General features: G+C 37.7%; 1 protein-coding gene across 4 annotated transcripts in view; it reads right to left on the bottom strand.

The window, feature by feature from the left end:
- The window catches only part of LOC132380094 (SEC14-like protein 1), a 59,719-nt gene extending 37,334 nt beyond the window's left edge, over window positions 1-22,385 (bottom strand). For 3 of the 4 annotated variants that reach the window (XM_059948645.1, XM_059948643.1, XM_059948644.1), the window contains exons 1-3: window positions 22,274-22,385; window positions 21,725-21,812; window positions 79-228 (exon numbers count right to left, since the gene is read on the bottom strand). In XM_059948645.1, coding sequence (XP_059804628.1) covers window positions 79-228; window positions 21,725-21,787 — 213 coding nt within the window. In that variant the 5' untranslated portion in view covers window positions 21,788-21,812; window positions 22,274-22,385. The remainder of the gene's footprint in view (window positions 1-78; window positions 229-21,724; window positions 21,813-22,273) is intronic. The other variant, XM_059948642.1, reaches the window with a different exon arrangement.
- Between the last annotated feature and the right edge of the window lie 6 nt (window positions 22,386-22,391).

The following is a 22,391-nucleotide window of genomic DNA, read 5'->3' as shown; positions in this document are numbered from 1 at the left end:
AATTGCTTGATCCATTCATTTAACTTAATCTATTTTCATTATAATTTACAAATGCTCACATAACTGTTTTATTCTTACCTTTTTTAGTAGTCTTGGTGCATCCACATCCAATTTACATCGTCTTTCTAAAATATGAACACCCTCATCCTCATTCTTGTACTCACTGGTTATGTCACTTCCAACAAACATTGGAATTAGAGGACATGTTGGGAATCGTCTTTCATAAGCCTAGAAAAAAAGTAATTGTATAGACTTAAATTATACTTAGCAGAGACTTTCAAATATTTGCACCACTTAAATTCACTGTAGAACTGTAATGAGAGTTTGAGAAATCAGCATTATAAATACTAGACTTCAGTTGGACACTGTCATGTTGGGATTAGTTATACAGGAGGTTAGCAAGTACTTTCACTTCTTTTGCAATTCTAGTAAAGCATATGAAGAGAGATTAGACTACATTTTTAGAGACCTTTTCAAAATTAAAAGTATGGCAGGTCAGCTCTGGCATAAATGTTGTTTAGCTTGCAGTGTGTGGGAACTGCAACACTTTGGCCAGCTTCAGTGCCAGGTTTATACCAGGTTTTAACCTCAGCATCAAGAAGGTACAACAGTGCTTATGAGGACTAGGGAATGTGGTTACTGAAAGTTAGACAAGTAGTTCCTCTTTAAGAGACTGTCTCAGAAAACTAGTGCCACAGACATTACCTAGATAAGAAAGGAGCACCAGTGAAACAGTAGCTCATGAATCACAATGCTGCAGATAGAGTGCAGCATCTCACGTGCCTCAACTGTCACAGTGCAACAGGACCAACCTCTTGGAATAGTTAAGAAAATTATTAGAGAAGAAATAAAGTGGAATTGTATTACTTTCTACAGCAGATTGCCTGGCACATAAAACACCCACCACACAATAAAGCACTTTAAAAATCACTAACCACTGATTTAATCTAATAAAGGTGGCATAGTAGCCTAGTAGCTAGCACAACAATTTACAATGCCGGAGCCCAGTGTTCAATTCCTGCTGCTGCCTGGAAGGAATTTGTATGTGGGTTTCCTCCAGAGGTGCTGTGTTCCTCCCACAGTCCAAAGACACATCAGTCAGTAGGTTAATTGGTCATTGTAAATTGTCCCATGATTAGGCTAAGATTAAATTGGGGGATTGATGGGTGGCGTGGTTCATTGGGCTGGAAGGGCTTATTCCATGCTGTATGTCAATAAATAATCTATTTTCATTATAAGTTAAGCAAAAACAATCAGAGAATGAATAAAAACACAAAAATACAACTGCAGATGCTGTGGATCAAAGGATATGCACACAACGCTGGAAGAACTCAACAGGTCAGGCAGCATCTGTGAGAAAAGAGTAGCCAACGTTTCGGGCCGAGACCCTTCATCAGGAATGGGGTGGGGAAGAGGGCCGAAGCCCAATAATAGAGATAGGGTAAAAGGTAGGGCCTAGAGGCACCAGGTGGAAAAACAATCAGAGGAAAGATAAAGGGGGAAGGGATAAGCATGAAAGAACTGCAGAGACAAAGAAGCAGAAAGTTGAAAGGGGAGTGAGGCAGAGAGGGACCTGGGATTATGGAAGGAATTACTGAAAATTGGAGAATTCAATGTTCATACCACCAGGCTGGAGGCTACCCAGACGGTAGATGAGGTGTTGCTCCTCCGACCTGAGTTTGGCCTCATCATGGCAGTACAGGAGGCCATGTATGCTACACCTGTCCCCACACCTCCCCCCTTACCACCATTCCGGTCCCCAGACAGTCCTTCCAGGTGAGGCAACATTTCACTTGCAAGTCTGCTGGAGTCGTCTATTGCATCCAGTGCTCCTGGTGCGGCCTCCTCTACATTGGCGAGACCTGACGCAGATCGGGGGACCGCTTCGTCGAGCACCTACGCTCTGTCCGTCACAATAGACAGGACCTCCCGGTTGCCACCCACTTCAACTCTGCCTCTCATTCCCATCTAGATATGTCCATACATGACCTCCTCTGCTGCCATGATGAGGCCAAACTCAGGTTGGAGGAGCAACACCTCATCTACCATCTGGGTAGCCTCCAGCCTGGTGGTATGAACATTGAATTCTCCAATTGCCAGTAATTCTCTCCCACTTCCCCTATCCCAGGTCCCTCTCTGCCTCTCTCCCCTTTCAATTTTCTGCTTCTTTATCTCTACAGTTCTTTTACGCTTATCCCCTCCCCCCTTTATCTTTCCTCTGGTTGGTTTTCCACCTGGCACCTCCATCCCCTATCTCTATTACCGGGCTTCGGCCCTCTCTTCCCCCCCATTCCTGATGAAGGGTCTTGGCCTGAAACGTTGGCTACTCTTTTCTCACGAATGCTGCCTGACCTGCTGAGTTCTTCCAGCGTTGTGTACGTATTCAGAGAATGAATAGTTGACCACCAAGCAGAGGAAAGTAGACAGGTGGTCTAGATAAAGTCAAGGTCATGACAATGTGGGAAGCTTAGCACCACAAAGGGGGAGGATGAAGAGTCCATGGAAAATATTAGTAGGAAACTCATTAGAGAGTGGAAGTGAAAAATACTTCTGCAGTCAGAATTAAATCCAGAGTTGTGTGGCAAGGATAGTCTGCAATTTATGATCCTGAATGGGAAAGTGGGTGGTGGGTTGGAGGAGAGGAGGACAACCAAAGGACAGGACCTAGCAAAAGTTGATGAGGAGCAGCTACTTTCAACAAATGAGTCACTGAAGTGGATTAATGAAAGATCATGCCCAAGGAGCCACACAATAAACTGTTTCTCAGGGTAGAAATGACAAATGCTGACAGTCATGCATATAAGACGAAAGGGGAAAATTTTAGGATGTGTGGGTCAAATTTTATTTAAACACAGTGACAAGTACCTGGAATGAGCTGCCAGAGGTGGTAGTGGAAAAAGATATGATTGTGGTACTTAACAAGGCTTTAGATCAAGGGAGCCCAACCTGGAATCCATGGACTACTTGCTTAATGGTATTGGTCCATGGCATAAAATAGGTTGGAACCCCTGCTTAAATGGACACAGGAATATCAGGGAATAGACAGATATGGATCATTATAGGCAGAAGAATTTAGTTTAATTTGGCATCATATTCAGCGCAGAAGTTGTGGGCTAGTAATGTTGTGCTGCTCCATGTTCTGCAAGAGTACAAGTAGATCAAAGTAACCACAGATGCCAAGAATTATCAAGAGCTAGATACAAAAGGCATGTAGCAAGTATAACAAGCACATACAAGATGAGAGGCCTTTCAAGTAGAGAAAACGGCGGGAGAAGGAACCTCAAAAAAAATAGAAAAATTAGGACAGTAAAGAGGGGGCACAACAAAATATTGCTGACAGACAAAAAATAAATACATTGATCATTTTATAAGTATATTAAGGACAAGAGATAACCAGGGCCCGCAGGACACAAAAGAAACAGGTTTTTTTTAATCCGCAGAGAATATAGTGAAAACAGGTAAGTATTCATTTGAGGATTGCAGTTTTCAGGGTGGGTGGGGCAAGGGGGGGAAAACAGTGAAATTCTAGAGCATGTTGTTAGAAAGGGGGCGATACATGTTTTTGTAAGTTTAAACATGGATATTCCAGGCTGCTATTGTAGGCAAAGGAGGAGATTGCTATTACTGAATAAATAGAAGCTCAAGATTAATGTACACTTGAAAGGCATTAATCTAAAATGGTTAGCGTAGCTTTGTGAGATATCCAATCTAACAAGTTTCACAGATTTTTTCAAAGTAATTAAATGTATTCTAGAAGGTGGTGCAGTTTTCACTTGACACTAGAACCTTTTTTCTGTTGATCAAAAAAAACAAATTAAATCCACGGTGATTCAACATTGTAAAACAATAAAACACGAAAACTTTCAAGGAAGGTGAATACTTTTTATAGGCACTGTAGATGAAGATCAGACCAAATTTTATTAGTAATTACTGAAGAAAAGCAACTAATTGCAAAGGGTTCACAAACCTTTTTCTTACAATTGTATGTCCATAAAGTAACTTTGTTCAAAATGTGGAAAACACAGAAAAATTACTCTTGGGTTACCACAGCTCCGTACTATTGTGATGAATGTCATCAAAAGCACACAAGACTGAAAATTAAAAGAAGTGGAGAGGGAGAGAGGAAACTTCAGTTTATGGGTTTTACAAGTTGGCCATTCTTAACATCGGGTCAGATTATACAATATAGGAAGGACAGGCTTGCACTGAGAAGGCACAGGGAACTCAAAGGAGTGCAGTTTGGAATGGTCTTTCAAATATAAGGAAAGACAGAGTTACCTGGGTTTAATTTTCTTGGAGCACCAGGCAGGTGAGAGGTATGACCTGATTAGAACTATCCCAAAATTACTAAAATACCCAAGAGAGCAGATGGTAGGAAATTCTCCTGCAATTGTATCTATAATTAATCAATCCACTTCTCGTTTGAATATTACTATTTAATTTATAGCAGTACCCTTTCACAGCGCATTTTTAGTTCCCAACAGCCATTAGCACAATACTTCGCTTGCCTTATTGAAGTTTGAATTCATTTGCTTTTGCCTTTTATTCCTCTAATGCCAAAGATCCTTTCCCTATACAATAAATTTCTCAGCTTGCTTCACCTCACTTCAAAATGTCACATATAAATCTTTGCTAAAGTACCACTGTTAAAATACAAAATAATTTTAAATTATCATTTTTTTTATCTGCCTGGCTCAATACATTGACTACATTGAAAAACTGGACGCAACTCACCCCAATTTGACAACTTCTATACCTCGTGAATTTCATTTTCATTCATCACAATAATTTGAAAACATCCATTTGACTTTCTATTGGCCTGCTCTAATGAATAGGGACCATCTGGTTTCTTTGATCTCCATACATGACTGAAACCCCTCAGTCTCAATATCATATCAAATTTCTTCCACGCTTTCTCCAGTCCAGGCATAATACGCAAACCTGTTCACTAGTTGTAATAATTTAACTGCATTTTCAACAGTCGTTTACTTGTTATATTCTTCCCTTACTTATGCAGATTGAGTGGCCTTATCCAAAATACTTGGGGCTGAAAATGATTTGAATATTATTGGATTTTTGAATACATAATGAGATAGCTTGGGATCGCCTGAATATCAGAATCAACTGTTGAACTACAACAAACAATGACAGGTTTTCAATCTCCACCTATGATGCTGTGTTTTGATTAAGAATTTACAGTACTCGGTATTTGTATTTTACTATTATTTTAGGTTTTGTGTGAAGTACAAAAACAATCAGCATTGTAGACTTGTTCTGGTGCTAGATTTTTGTCATCAGTAGGTGCTTTAAAAATTTAAAGTCATGCCTCTTCTTAAGTTTTTGCCACCAGCCTGGTGAATATTCACAATTACCTTCAATTTCCAGTTTGCTGTAATCTTTCAAGCAAACACGAGGAAATCTGCAGATGTTGGAAATTCAAACCACACACACAAAATGCTGGTGGAACACAGCAGGCTAGGCAGCAGCTATAAGGAGAAGCACTGTCGACGTTTCGGGCCGAGACCCTGACGAAGGTGCTTCTCCTTATAGATGCTGCCTGGCCTGCTGTGTTCCACCAGCATTTTGTGTGTGTTGCTGTAATCTTTGCTCGTTTCATGATCTGCATACCATTAAGCTGCATATGTTCACTCTAATGCTGACAAAACACAAGCAAGATCTTCATTTTTCACTTTATGCACTGTTCTTCTATTTTTCATTGACTCTGGCTCAATACATATGAGAGGTCACTTCTCAGAATTGACTGTGATCTGTGCATTGCCTGGGAAGATTTCCATTTGTGCCATCATGTCAATATTTTTAAAAAAAAATCAGATTTCAGAGGTTTGCAGATTTTGGAATTTTGGATAAAGGGTACTCAACCTGTCTTGACACTTACAGATCTCTATGCTGGACTCCATAGGTAGTTGATGCCATTTGGAATTCCTAGCCACAGCAATTTTCTCCAAGTTCCAAATAACATCCTACATTGGCAGTTTCTTCCAAGATTATCACGAGCATTTGATCTTATCAATACTCTAATGCTGTATATTGTATTAGGTTGGTTAGAGTTGATATTGCTTCTTTGTTTAGTGTAACAGAATGATATACTGAAAAACTCTGCCAGAGAGTGTATATCTGTAAAGTTAATAGTACTTTGATTAAAGCATTCGAGGCACCAGTTCACCAAAAAACAAAAAGCAAGACCAGAGTACAGTATTAAAAAACACTTTGAAGAAAAACAAACTGCTACAGGAACTCAGAGGGTCACCAGCAGTTTATTGTTTTTTTTGCTCATCCCAGTATCTGCAGTCTTGAGTCATTTAAAAAGAAATAACTTGAGCCAAACAAGACAGCCTGAATGAATAACATTTTCTAGTTCATGCAGTCTGGTAGTTAAGTGTCAGACACACAATTTAATAACTTGGATGTATTAAACTGCTAACGAGCAAATATTTTTGTGAAGCAAATAAAACATAAAATCAAGATTCTGACTCCATTGTTAAGACTTGTGGAGAATTTAACTGTTTTAAGATTGTAAAGTGCTAAGTCAATGCACCATAAAATTTTAGAAAAGCTAAGTTTACAATTATAAGTTATTTATGATTGGCTTCAAACATTAACATCTGGAACATTTTCTACTATTATGAATGCAAAGACATTTCAAGATTAAAACAAATGGACTATTCTGAAGAAAACTTAGCTGAATCAATTAAAGCCCCTTTCATGAAAATAAGTCTTTACAAAGAATAACATAGCCAAGTATATTTTAAATTACATGCAGCTATTACATAAATTTATGGCATTTTCACATGAGCTATTTTCCAATCTTACTTAAATCTTTATTAAAAATAGTTAATCGTACACCATCTCCAAAGCAATCGCTTCAATTTCATAAGATACTAATTTTAAAAGCTTAGGCGAAGTGTCTGATGATCTATTTATTTAAAAAACTGTAACACTTCCTAAATCACATCTAACTGAAATTGGCCCTTCTCAAATTCAACTATTTTTGTAACAAGAACAAACCAGGCCCAAATAAGTAGAATCAAAGATGGGTAAATAAACCTGTAACTAAACAATGAGAAGATTTTAAGGAGATGTTCAGATAGAGTCCAAGCATGTATGAGAGAAAGGGAGTATATTGATCAGAGATAAAGTACAGCAGTAAGAAATTATATTTAATAGATACCAAGTTGATGACACAAATCAGAATAAGCTCTTTAAGTTCAGTTGGGCAATTAGAAAACAAGAAAATGCGAGAACAGTATTAAAAAATATCAAAATCAAACATGAAAAGGAATCAAACAATTTACCAATGTCAAGTGATTATGAACACAGAAGGAATAAAGCAGGAGTACATCAGGAATCAAATCAAAACAGGTGGAGTCATGGAGCATGAATAAGTTACTAAATGAATGTCTTACAATAAGACCTTACCAAAGAAAAAATATACAGTTGGTTTCAACAAGAGAACTGTAATACTGAATGGATTAAAAACTGGTGAACAGGATACTGGTTAATTAGTTTAAAACAGAAAAATCACCTGGGGTGCCTCCTTGTTTGAAGTGAAAAAATAGCAGAGGAATAGCTATACTCTTCCAAATGTCAGTGCATATGAGCACGTAGGAAAGGGACTGAAAACTTCCGAGTGTTACACCCGCATTCAAATGGTGCTAGGATAAAACCAGTTGCTAAAAGGTTAGTCAGTTCAACCTTGGTGATGTGGGATCATGAGCAAATGTGGACTAAGTAAGGAAAAGCAGAATATTTCTCTTAGAAGAAAATAATGTTCAAAATCATGCTTTGAGACATGAGAGTAGGGAGGGGAAATGTAATTGAACTGGAATACCTTGAATTCCAGTTAATTGGGATCAGTACATTTTGGCCCAATTAAGCTGAAGTTTCACGGAAATAGTTTAAAATGTATAAAAAAGACAAACTACCACTTAACTGAATAACAACTTATGCAGTTAAGTGAAATACAGAACAAATTAGAACACTACCAATTCTACTACAGTACTATATTGGGAAGGGGCGGCTGAAACCCCTTGGTATGTCAAATTGACAGGTGAATGATTAACTTCTGTTGTACTGCAGATCATGGTCTTTCTTGAGTGCTTTGCCATTGCTTGCTTGGCGGGTGGAGGATGCTGATGCTTTTTTGGTGAAGTGGGGATGGGGTAGGGTCATTGCTTTGCTGCTGCTTGTACTTGGGAGGGGAGGATGGGGGGGCTTTGGGGCTCTAACATTTTTATTGTCACACGTTCTTTGGATACTGTTCTGTTTTTGTAGATGCCTGCGGAGAACAAGAATTTCAGGTGGTATAATGTATATGTTTTCTGATATTAAATGGAAATCCCAAATATGTGGACAGCACAAAATATGAAAGCAAAATGAACTGCAAGGAGGATAAGAGACTAGTGAAATGGACAGATAATAAGAGAAAACTTAACAAAGAAATTTGAAAATTATTACTTTTTACAGGGGAGAAGCAACTGCAAATTCACTCTTGGCTTCAAAGAGCAAAGGGATCAGTACACAAAAGAAAGCAAGGACAGCCAATGAAAATTCAAGTGCTCAACCGCAAATGAAAACAACATGCATTTCCAAGGAATCTGACTATACTTGCATATGAATTATTTACAGTGGCTAGACAAGTGAAGATGGTAGTTATAAACATCCCAGACTCTAGGTTTTAGTATATTGTAAATATAGTGCATGAGCAAGGAACTCATAATATAACTGCCACCTTCTGCTGCAATTAGACTGCAACAGAGTTACTGTGCACAATTCTGTGCATTATGATTCAGGAAAAATAAGACGGTCTTAGTAAAATAAAGGAGGATTTACATGAACAAAACGTATGAGGATGTGTAACTTGTTTAGAGAAACAATTGTGGACTTCAGGAAGGGGAAGTCATGGAGATACACACAAATCCTCATTGAGGAGTCAGTGTTGGAAAGGGCAAGCAGTTTCAAGTTCCTGGGTGTCACTATTTGAGGATCTATCTTGGGCCCAATACATTGATGCAATCACAAAGAAACCACACCAGCAGCTCTACTTCATTAAGAACTTGATGTCACCAAAGATTCTTGAAAATTTCTAAAGATGTACAGCACAGAATATTCAAACTTGTTGCATCACAGCCTGGTATGTGCAGGATCAAAAAGGATACAACTGGTTACAGTCTCGGCCAGTTTCATCACGGACATAACCCTCACTGTCTCAAGAAAATGGTATCCATCATCAAGGATCCTCACCAATAAGGAGATGATCTTTTCAAGTTTCTAAGTAGTACAGGAACTACCTCATTATTCATCTTTTGCACTGGTTATGTATAACTTATCATTTTTTATGGTTTCCACTATACTAATACCACAAATCAATAAATTCCACAACTTGTTAATGATAATATATCTGCTTTGATTAGCAGTGGCTGAAAAAGACCTGATAGGAGGCTTTTAAAAAAAACATCATTAAGTTTCTTTCAAAGTAGATGAAACTGATCCAACAACTATAGGTGAAATACCAGAGGGCATGATGTAAAAGCAAATGACAAAGGAATCAATTGACATAGGGAAAATATTCCCTTAAAACATACTTCCATCACTTACCCTGTTCCCACCCCCACCAAGGACAGCAGTTGATCTCAATGTGATACTCTTTACCAAAAGAGTAATGAAGGCAGATTTGATCATGCCTTCAAAAGAAACAGATAAATATTTCAAAGCAAAAATACTACAGGGGGATAAAGGAGTGTAACTAGCTAGATTGATCTTGCATTGAGTTGGCTTGGACAATATGCTGAAAGGTTACCTTCTACACTGTAATATGTGATTTGCTATTTAATCAATCGGAAGTAAATCTGTTTTGTTCACTGAGACAAAGCACAGAAAGCAGTTTTTTCTGAGACAACCGCAGTATCCCCCAAGAGGACATATATAACAAACAATTTAATTTGGGGAAGGACACAATAAATGTTTCACAAAACACCCCCCTCCATTTTAAGTCTATTGCCTTACTTTATAAGTGTCAGTAGATTCATTATTACTTCAATTGCATTTGCTACTTTTGCTTCTAATCAATTATTAGAAATACTTTTCTGATCATCATAATACCATCCATACAAATATTATCATGGAGCGGTGGGAGAGGAGGAATGGCAAGCACACCATAGCACAGTGATTACACTTTCACATAAAGGTAACCCCTGCATTACAAGAGGAAGAAAGAACTGCTTTTCTAGAAAAGTCTGTATTGCAATTTTCAGTTGAAAAAAATATACTTTTTTCCATCCACCTAAAATTCAGTAAGAATTAATTTTATTCCATAACTCCTGATCAAATTTTATTCCATCAGCTCTGTTTCTTTCCTTAAATGGTGTCTAACCTGCTGAGTTCCTCCACCATTTTGTGTATTATTGTGGATTTCTAGCATCTGGAGAATCTCATGTTTATATTTTATTCCTCTTAAATTTGAGTGGAGATGTGGGAATTATCCAAGGGCAAATTTCTGTTAGCTGACTAGCCATAACATGGGGGTGGGGGGGGGGGGGGGAGAGAGAGGGATCACCTGTACAAAAATCACAGCCAAACAATATACCAGATTATATAGGCAGCCAAAATGGAAAGATGTGCTTAGTGGTGGGATCACTTTGGAGATGGTGGAAGTTACAAAGAATTGTGCTGGACGAGGAGGCTGGTGGGGTGGCAAGTGAGGACAAGAGGAACTCTATTGCAGGAGGATGGAGTGAGCACAGACGTGCACTAAATGGAAGAGATGCAGTTGAAGGCAGCGTTGATGGTGGAGGAAGGGAAGCCCCTTTCTTTGAAGGAAGAGGACATCTACTTCATTCTGGAATAAAAAGCCTCACCCAGAAAGTAGATGGGGCGGAGATGGGGGAATTGAGAAAAGGGGATGGCATTTTTACAAACAGGATGGGAAGAGGTAGCTGCGACAGTCAGTGGGTACATAATTAACACCAGTAGACGAGCTGACACCAGAGACAGAGATAGAGAGATCGAGAAAGGGGAGGGAGGTGTTGGAAATGGACCTGGTAAGTATGAGGGCAGGGTGGAAATTAATGAAGTCGACGAGCTCAGCATGGGTTCAGGAAGCAATACCAGTGCAGACATCGATGTAGCACAGGAAAAGTTGGAGGGTGACACCCGTGTTGGCTTGGAACATAGATTGTTCCACGTAGCCGACAAAAAGGCAGGCATAGTTAGGACTCATGCGAGTGCTCATGGTTACATCTTTTGTTTCAAGGAAATGGGAGGAGATGAATGAGAAATTATTGAGAGTGAGAACAAGTTCTGCCAGACAGAGGAGAATGGTGTAGGAGGGGGAACTGGTTGGGTCTGCTGCCCAGAAGGAAATGGGGAACTTTGAAGCCTTCCTGGTGAGGGATGGAGGTGTATAGCAACTGGACATCCTTAGTGAAAAATAAGATGTTCGGAGCCAGGGAAACGGAGCGGGCTGGTGGTGGGGAATTAAAACTGAGTCAAGCTATGCAAATATAAGTTCAGTGGGGCAGAAACAAGCTGGACAGACAGGTTTGGGGATCTTGGGTAGGAGGTAGAAATGGGAAGTGCAGAATACAGGAACTATGAGGTTGGTGACAGCAGATGGGAGATCCCATAAAGTTAATAAAGACAATGATGGTGTGGGAGACATTAGCCTGGTGTTCCTTAGTGGAATCCTATTCTAAGGGCAACTAAGAGCAGGCGTTGGACAAGTGTCACTGGGCTTCAGCAAGGTAAAGTCGGCCAGACTACTACAACACCTGATAAATGTATTTTAATAGTGAAAAGACAAGAAGAATGGGAATAACTGCCCATACTACTACCAAGTTACTTTGACAACTTTGCTCTGCAAGATTTCATTGACATTGCCTGTTTTTTCCTCCACAGCACTCCTTTCTGCAATTTAAAGAAAGTGTGTATCTTTTTTACATTTTTGATGACTGGTTCCAGATTGAAACCTTTCACTTTGCTCCTCTCTCCATGGATGTTGCCCAACTTGAGTGTGTCTGTTTTTGTTTGAATTCCAGCATCTGCTGCTTTTTCTCCAATTATTTGATCTGTGGGGTTATCCCATCTAACATCATGCACTAGGTCCCAGAAATCCCATCTACTATGCATGTCAGAGGCCAACAAAAATAGGTAAGAAAACAGAAACTCTTGCATTTTATTAGAAGTTTAAGATTTTAATGAAATTAAGAGATTAACTGCTACAAAACAATGTTTTCAATTTAAATATCATGATTAAACACTTAAACACCTTGCATAAATTAAGGGGTGAATAAAATAATTTTTCGGTAAGTCTCCAAGTAAAACTTGATCAGATTTATCAGCATGCATTCAAGAAAAGCAAAATTTTGTGATGTATCTGCAGTTTTAGTTCTAAATATGGCATCTCAATTTTAAAAATATGCATTTCTATTGAAGGTAGAAGAGACACAGCTAAACTCAAAAAAACTTTGCACTTTTCTTTAGGCGCTCCGTGATGCAGTTTTATAGCACATTCAGCTAGCTCTTTTGAAAATAACTAGTGCTAATACTATACTGCTGCCTTAAGGCTTTATTAAAGTTTTATTCTCAGCAGCTGCCAATCCAATTATTTTCAGTTCCAGAAGACTTAACACAATTCAATTCAAATACATTGCAAGCCACATATTCAAGATAGCTATGTGTTTATTAAGGACTTGTATATTTATGGAATTTTGACCATTAAAGACTTCTGGAAGTGGGGCAGGGTTCACACCCATCTCTATCAATAGTGCTGTGACGTAGATAGATGAGAATTTAAGATCTTAGGTGTAAATATCACCAACAATTTTTTTGGTCCACCCACAGGGATGCTATGGCCAAGAAAGCACACCAGCATCTCTCTCTCCCCAGTAGGAGGAAATTCAACCCTCACCACTTTTATCGATGCAACACAGAAAGCATTGCATTTGCATGCATCACAGGTCAGCATGGCAACTGCTCTGCTCAAGACTCAAGAATTGCAAACAGTTGCGAATGCAGCCCAATATATCCTGCAAACCAGCCTGCATCGAATCCATCTACACTTCCCTCTGTCTAAGGAAAGCAGTCAACATAATTAAGAACCCCTCCAAACACTATCATTCTCCCTTCTTCTGCCTTCCATCAGGCAGAAGATAACAAATTTTCAATGATATGTACCAAGAGGCTCAGGGAAAGATTCTATTCCCTGTTATAAGATGCTTAAATGGACCTCTTAGAGAATAAAGGTACACTACTGATCTCTCAATCTATCACTTCATTACCTGCACTTGCTCTGTAAATGCAATATTCTATTCTGCACTCTACTGCTTTCTTTTGGTACTCCCTTGACGCACTTATGTATGAAATGACTGTCCAGATGGCTTGCAAACAAATGATTTTCATTGTGCCTCGGTACATTAGACAATAATAAAGCAATTACCAATTAGAAGCAGTTGTATTACCAATCTAGCACAACAATATCCTGAAACTACTCAATCATTATCTACAATACAAAGCTGTAGAATAAAGATTACGTGAAAATAAAAAAAACACTGCAAATGCTTGACTTACAAGTCAGTGCCAGTCTCTGTGGATTGGTAATAATGTCTCCTCCTTGCTAACAATCAACACAGGAACACCTCAAAGATAGGTGCTTTGCCCACTGCTCTAACTCCTCTCCACTCACAACACATGGTCAGTGATAATAAACCTAATTATAAATAAGAACAGAAATTGATGGAAATACTTTGAAAGTCAGACTAAATCAGTGGTAAGAGAACCAGAACTAACATTCCAGGTCCAAGTACAGACGGTCTTCAACCTGAAATGTCAACTTCGTTTCTATTCCCACAGCCTAACCTACTTGATATTCTGAGCATTTTCTGTCTTTGTTAAGCATCAATATGTGGTCCAAAGATTTAAAACCTGTGATATACACCAAACTACCTCAAAATCAAGGTCCATTAAAACAGCTTCATTCACAAAATATAGAACAGAATCCAAAGGTTTTATATAAAGATAATGAAAAAAAAATCAGTTAAATACCAGCTTGAGTAGACAAAAAAAAAGCTGACATTGCAAAAATAGTTAAGTATTTTGTAAGCTATCAAGTCTTTTGGTACCTTGGAGGCAATGAGTTGCAGAACTGTTACAATATATAAAAATATTACGTGTACAACCCAGGTGTTTAACCTTATCCCACTTCACCATATCATACATATTTACCACACCTGCTTTTTTCTGAAATTATTCAGCTAAGTGCATCATTGTAATTTATGCAGAGGATCATGAAATGTCATTATTTACAGTATGTTGGAGCACTTTCCTTATTGCCAATTGGATGTGAATTTTATTTCTAAAAATCTGTTTTTATGAATGTGTTGCCCTTAAGGCATTAGTTTAGTTTATTATATTTTTGCTTTAGTAATTAGTTTGTAATCGTTTTCTAGTTAAAGTTAAGGTTGTTGAAAGTAAATTCGTTTTTCTGTGATATATCAGGCATGCGATGACGTCACACACGGTTTTCGCTGCGTCCTGTGGGAAAATACCGGCTTGGAGAAACGGGAAGGATGTGTGTGCAGGATCAGTGCGAGAAAAGTTTTCTTTCTAGGCACTAGAAACATCATAGAAGCAACGCCGAAGTAAAAATGTTAACTCTGATTCTGTTAAAAGCAATGACGGTTGATAAAGTTTATGTTCTTTGGTATTTAAAGAGTTGCGGATAGTTTCTGTTGAAGTGTATTTAAAACAGTTGATGGCGTAGGTAGATTCTGACTGTATGTTGTACTTTAATGTAATATAGTTTGTTGTAGTTTTACTTTTGCAAGTATTTATGATGTAAATGTGATGCCAAGAAGGAAACAAATACTGTATATATTTTGTACTGTTTTATCAATAGTTTTCACCATACGTTAATGTGGAAGAGTGAACAGTAAATGGTTAATCTTACTGGGATCGCGCCTCATTGACCGGTTTATACTTGGGTGTTTACTTCAGAGTTTTTACACCTGTGCAAGAACACTACAATTAAGATCATCAAAATATTATATGACAGTTGAATTTAATTCCACATCATGGGAACTGCACTTTCAAACAACACTGCCGTCAGATGGCAAAGAATGAATACATGTGCAAGGCACAGCTAGGGGAAAGGGAAAAAAAATAGCAGAAAGAGTATGTTGATTAATATGAAAAGCAGACCATTCCCACACTACTGACATCCTTTAGTTGTGAGGAATGCTGCACGAGCTGCAATACAATTCTCTACTCCAAACAGATTCAATTCCCCACTGTTAGGAGCTGTTCATAGAAGTAATATCACAAGAGAAAACATACATTAACGGTCAGGCAGTTGACAACATTAGAGAATAAAAAGACCAGACACTGAAGCACATATTCTAGCATTTTTATCAGTGGTACAGTACTGAGATTAAATCACTTGGTATTTAACACCAGGGAAAAATAAAGATGTAAAACAAAATTAACTCAGGGGAAAAAAAATTAAACAGTAAGAAATTAAATCCTTTAAATACAATTATATCAGTGCCAGACTGCTGCCCCCACAGAACATTAATGCATTGTGCCCAGATTACTAGATAAGCAATTCTGATGTCAACTCTGCCAGTACACAAAGAGGCAATAGAAAATCAGTTACAAATTATATCCTGTCTAATTTTCTTTTAATTCGTCCACAGCTCTTTATCCAGTACAACTCTTCCACTGAATGCTTAAATTGATTTAGTAAAGTATCTTTTAAATATGCCAGTGGAATTTGGTGGTAAGTGACATAAAACCTGAACTAATTACTAGTTAACACGAGGAAACCTACAGATGCTGGAAATTCAAGCAACACACACAAAACGCTCCCCAGGCAGCATCAATAGGAAGAAGCACTGTCGACGTTTCGGGCCCAGACCCTTTGTCAGGACTAACTGAAAGGAAAGACAGTAAGAGATTTGAAAGTAGGAGGGGGAGGGGGAAATGCGGAATGATAGGAGAAGACCGGAGGGGGTGGGGTGAAGCTGACAGCTGTAAAGATGATTGGCAAAAGTTACTAGTTACCTAACCTGAATAGCTTAATCCTATCCTTCTTTATATAAACACAGCAGATATATAGAAACTGCGCCAGAATACTTTGCATATTCAGCTTGTATTATGCTCAGAAAATGCACCGTGTATTTCCTGACCTGATTTCCTTTACATTATAATATGGTTTCGCAACAGAAGTGATGTGGCAAACCACTAACATGGATAAACACAAGGCGATTGTAGGGCCTTTAACATATTTAAATTTACAGAACGAGACAAAACATCAGAATACGTAACTCAAATGAAATTAAAACTAAAAAAGGATTGTTTCAGGGTGGGGGAGATTTGTAATTTGTTTCTATTTGGGGAACAAATAAGCTTATTTTTCTAAATTCTTCTTAATTAAACGAGGAAATAATCCTATTTGTTATAATAGGGACTTCCCGACTAAAATCTGTTCATAATTTCTTCTCAAATGCCGGTATTTGTCTCAGTCAATTCACTTTGGAATTCTGTCAAAACACAGAGCTAAGGGGTGTTAAATAACCACAGATTCAAGTTAGCAGATTCAAAACATACAGTATATCAAAATAACATTCTGAATGCCAAGGTACAAACAAAGCCTACAGGAAGTAGTTGAAACAGCCCAGAAACAAGTAAAACCCTCCCCATCACAGAGAGCTACCACATAAAGGCAGACAAATCAAAGACCCCCCCCCCCCCCCCCACCAACTACGCCATGTCTTCTTCTCACTACTACAACTGGGCAAGAGGTACAGAAGTCCCAGGCCTCACCTCCAGGCTCAAGAACAGTTATTATCCAACAATAATGTGGCTCTTGAACCATTGTGGATAGCTTAATTCACCACTATTTCTGAACTGATTCTTCGACCTAAATACTTACTTTCAAGAACTCTTTCCAACTCATGTTCTCAATATTATTTTTGTTTGCACAGTTTGTCTTTTTCTGCACATTGGCATTTGTCATATATAGTTTTTTGGTAAAATTTTATTGTATTTCTTTTGAGAAAACAAATGTCAAGGCAGTATATGGCAACATAACTTTTCATAATTTTCTTTGAACTTTGAAATAGGATTCATTTGCTATCAATCTGTAATCTCCATTCCGAAAGCGTTAATTTCAGATAAGAAGCATGTAGCAAAATCTGTAAGACTACTCAATGTAATGAGTTAAACATATTTCCATAAGTTCCTTAACACTGCATTGTTACTGCAATACAATTAACACAGCTGTTTTTGTCTAAGTGTTGCCAACTTCCTCTAGATAGCTCTAACTGGTGCATTTTTGATGCAAACAGGATTAAGATTTATAAACTGCACACCAACTGTAAATGGAGCCATTAAGCTGTAGGAGTTGAATTGCCTTGTGCAATATTTAGAAAATTTCCTTTTAGCTAACAAAAACTGCTTAAGATAAAGCTTAGTCAGCAATCCTACCACACAGCAGAAAGTGACTGAGCTTTATAAACAGTTGTCACACAATGTGTAGTTGTTTTTATTAGCTCACAATGCATTCGTGTAGTTGCTGATAAAAAACATGCAGATCAAAAGTTAGTAAAATATTAAACTTAGCTAACTAGCTAATGGGCTAGAACAACTAAATGGGTTTTGCTGAACATGTTTAAAGCAGTCAGCTACACAAACACCCTTTTATTTAAATGGCTAAGATTATTGGAACTACTTCAGAAAAATGAAGTTGTAATACCCAAATGGACATTTAAAATCACTTGAACCCTTCTGCTGAAAATGAACTGTTGAAACATTAACATTGGCTTATATGTTTACATTTTCATTGTTTTATTCCCATTTTTTCTTACTGAACCCTCACTGATTCTTTGTCTGACATCTTAATCTTTCATAAAGATGTGATTAAAAAAAGAATGGTAGAAGATTCTACTTGAGACCTACAATGAATTAGCTAATCTGGCAATCACAGGGATCCAATAACTGTCATCAACAATGATGCTAAGTGATATACTAATGGCATCTATGCACAGTCAGGTTTGCACTCTAATTCAATAAACCACACCTCCATAGAAACCAATGCACCAGAGAATGGAACAAAATGTTATGCCAAAGCAAGAACCATGTGTCCGCTGCAATTAGCTGGCAAGTTTTAATGTTAATTTTCAATTTTCAAAATTAGCCAGACTACAATTTGCAGATGCAAAAAACTTTCACACTTTCAAAAGCAACATATTCGGCATTAATCCCCAACACTGTTATACTATTAATAATTAAATAAACCCCAGATTATAGTATTTTTTTTAAAAGTACTGCCATTCAGTTAAGCGTAGCTCTAAGTCAAACCCATATTCTACTACTGACTTTAATTAAACTTATAAATTTTGCGAATATACAAAATACTATATATCTGTGGACCATCAATCTCACTTAATTTGGTATAACCTCTTTTGCAATGAGAAGCTACTGTAAAATAAAACACCTTAAATTATTACAAATTGCTTGCCAATTATCTCCAGTTATTAGCTTTAGATATTCAGTATACTTGACTATGGATACCTATCCTAGCATGCAAAGTCAGCTTCAGTGGACTGGACGGATAAGATTGTCAGAGAAATCCAATGGTCAGGAAGGCAGTTCTGCAGCTTGCCGTGGAGAGTGAAGGACATGGTAAGGCACAGAAAATGTCACGTCCACCTACTGCAACCAAGGCGGTCTCCAGTTGTGACAATCACTCATAAAAACTGGAATGGGGCTTCTGAAGTTGAGAGAGAAGGCCTAATCCATTTCCACTTTATAAACTTTCCTGCACAGGTTTCTATCATCATCGACAAAATCAACAATCAACATACTTGACTTCCATCTGCCTGTACAGGGCTACACACTAACAAATCAAAAACCAGAATCAAAAACAATACAAATTAATCAAAAGTTATTGTTCATGACATACTAACAAATAAGATTGATTTTACAACAATCACGTCCAACCTTCACAGAATCTCTTCCTCAACAACAGACATTTCAATGTCAAGCATCACTCCCATACCCTCCATAGCCATGATATTCAAGAAATACAAGTTGCCCATTACAACTACATTTCAAAGGTATTCTTTGGTCTTTAATTTCCTGAGACGTGCAGACATTAAGACTGTCTTCTTCTCCTTCAGACTGAATATATAAAAACAAACACAAAGATAACCTACTCTACTTCTCTCCATTGTGTGCTCTTTGGTTATTGTTGATAAATAATGGGCATTAATGCATTCTTATTAAGGTACATAAAATACAAAAAGGCATAAACGTTAAACTTCTATTTTTAAAACAGCTCATGTTCAAATTTAATGAGTTTATTTTAATGTCTAAATGATAATGAGATTATAGTTTAAACTGCACATCGGTAAAGATAGCATGGCTCGGGGTTTACATCCTGCTATAACTCTTAGAGTTTGGATTTCTAAGTCACAGACGAACCCCTGAGAGAAGTTCAGCTTTGAACTCAATTAAATACTGGAAGTATGATCCCCTTCCTCTAACCATTCAGTTCAAATAAAATCAGAACACAGCTAGGTGCAAATAACTGTCACATCCTTGAAAAATAAAAGCATTCCTGTTGTACACACTCCTTGAAATTTTAAAGGATAGAGGTCTACTAAGCAGGTATGAGGCAACAAGGCTATTCACAACCTCATAATGTCTCAAGGCATATAGTTTTTAAAATGTAGTTGTCGTAGTAATATGGATAACTTGGCAAATGAAATGACCCAAATCAACTGACACTTACAAATGAAAATGCAGAGTACAGAGTGGAATAATGGAATCCATATCCTGTTAGTCCCCATAAATGGCATTAAATCTAAACCCACGTATTTAGTTAAATAATTTAGTATGTACAACGAACAAAATATTGGTGCCCACTGCCAAGAAATTCTCCCTTATATATACTAGAGATGAAAATTAACACTTCTGTTTTAAAACATTCAGATCATTACTCATTTGAAAATATACAATTTAACAAAAGTGCATTTATTAACCATTTAAAATGTATGTGGAAAAAATAATGTTATGCTATTGGTATTGCACAGCCAATTCCTATGAGGACTAAATTACTTTCTTAATTACTACCATTAAAAATGTCATAATTTTCTGTTACAAGAACTATATTGTAAAATAACATCCACTACTGCAATCACAATGTGATGAGAAACACAGTATGCAACTTCTGCCAACTTGCATTGTGTTCTTGACACAAGACTATCCTACCAAGAGACTTAATGTAAAAAAAATTATTCACGTAACACAAAATTAAGCAATGTTCTGTAATATGCAAATCTTATATTCTTACCCAAAAACTTAACAGGACAAATCTATTTAAATGGAAACCTGCAAATGCATATATCTTTTTAATGTAAAATCTGAAATTCTACAAAATAGACTGTGCACCTAGCTTCATAAAATAATAAAACCTGAACCAAGTGGAATTGCAGTATGACAGTGCAGCAAAAATAGCCACTAAAGTAAATAACAGAATCTGGAACAATCCATCTAAAATCATCAACCTGAAAGAATATTCTCCTAAGGGACATAAGGACAGCTGCGTGGTAACATAATGGTTATTCAGTGATGAACCAGGATTCTGTTACACCAGGCAGGCAGAATTAGAACACTGCAAAAATAACACTTTCATCACTACACTGTATTAAGGGAAAATTGTCAAATCATTGGTTTTCTTGCATATTCTTTTCACCAGTTTAAATTCCAACTAAACTAGGTTGAAATAATAACCATCTTTTTGTATCAACATACAAAAAAGTCTCTATAAAGGCTACTTTCATAATTCCATAGTTATCTGAAAGTGATAATCATATATTTTGTTTTAATCATCACTTAGTAGATAAGATCCAAATAAATATGGACATCTAAGATGTTCTGCTCCCAAATTCTAGCATTTGAGGCAAAATCCTTCAAGAAAGCTGCTTACTTCACTTATTAATCTCTTTTTCAACATTCACTCAAAATACTTTACTCTCTGCTTTAAAGTTGCCAATAATTCAAGTTAGCAACACTGTACAAACCCGTTTTCATACTTTAAAACTGGAACATATTTTGTAGCAAATATACTAATTTTAACAAGGATATGTTTTGTACAGCAAACTACACCTTAAAAAATATCATCTGCCTTTGACAAAAGACATTGTCTATGAACATCCTTATTAGATTTCAACGCTCCTTGCAGCCCAGACAGATTGAATCATGTAATTGCCTGAATAATCACTTTTGTAAGCTTTCTTGAATTTTAATTCAAAAACAGGAAAGTATGCAAGTTTTCATATTCCATCAAATGTCTGTAACAAAGATAATTTGGTTTAAGCTTCCATCCAGAATCGCTACATTTCAGAGACCACGGATTTTTAAATATAGATCAGCATAGCCAAGGAATCCTTCGTTTTGTTAATTAAATTGATTTTCTGGCATACTTTCAGCAAAGTATTGGAGTTAGATAGCAAAACTATTTGTGCATATATTTTGACAAGGAGCTAAAATAAAACCCGTTAATCTAGTGCAGGAAACTGTTACGTCTAAAATAGCGCAGACCTAAATAGCACATGATTGAGTCAATTATTTACCATGTAACGTGCGTGGGCATTATTATATTTGCCGTCGGTCTAGAAAAACATGAAACTGAAATGTTTCTACTCACTGTCATAACAAGTTCAAAAGGATGTTTGTAAACCCTGACGGGTGACTGATATTTCTGTACCATCGTTTCCCTTGCATCAAAACACCTACTGGGGAAGGAAGAGATCTAGTTAACGAACAAGAAGGGCTCAAAACAAAAACAACATCAATAACATTGTTTAGAAACAGGATGACCTTGAAAACAGGAACTACTCTCAGTGTCAGGGAATTGGAAGATATGCGGTACAGTACCAGGATTCAAGCCCTTGAATACGCCCACTCCAAGTTCCATGAAAGCTCACTCACAGGCAACTTGCCGCTGCCGACCTCTCTCCCTCCCCCATCCGACCCATGATCCGACCAGTGTACCCTCCAAACTTAGCCCCAACAGATCCTTTAATCTGCCGCTTGGTTGCCCTTAGCCCCGGTATTGCTCTCCCCCTTACGCCGCCGACAATGGTAGGCAGCGGCCGTCCGAAACTTTCGGGTAGGCAGATGGATTGGTAAACAACACATAGGCCCCAGGCTCCCTCCCTGGTACCCAACAACCATTCCGCCACAGCAAACTTACCGGCGCCTCGCCCGGCCTGGCGTGTCCGAGCTACTGCGGCCGAATTGCCGTCGATCCTGAGCCGAGAGCGCAGTCGCCGGGATCCCAGCGAACACCAGCCCCGAGACTCCCCGGCAAC

Source organism: Hypanus sabinus, chromosome 23 (genome assembly GCF_030144855.1).
Source record: "Hypanus sabinus isolate sHypSab1 chromosome 23, sHypSab1.hap1, whole genome shotgun sequence".
NCBI lineage: Eukaryota > Metazoa > Chordata > Chondrichthyes > Myliobatiformes > Dasyatidae > Hypanus > Hypanus sabinus.
This window is presented reverse-complemented; position numbering and strand designations above follow the sequence as displayed.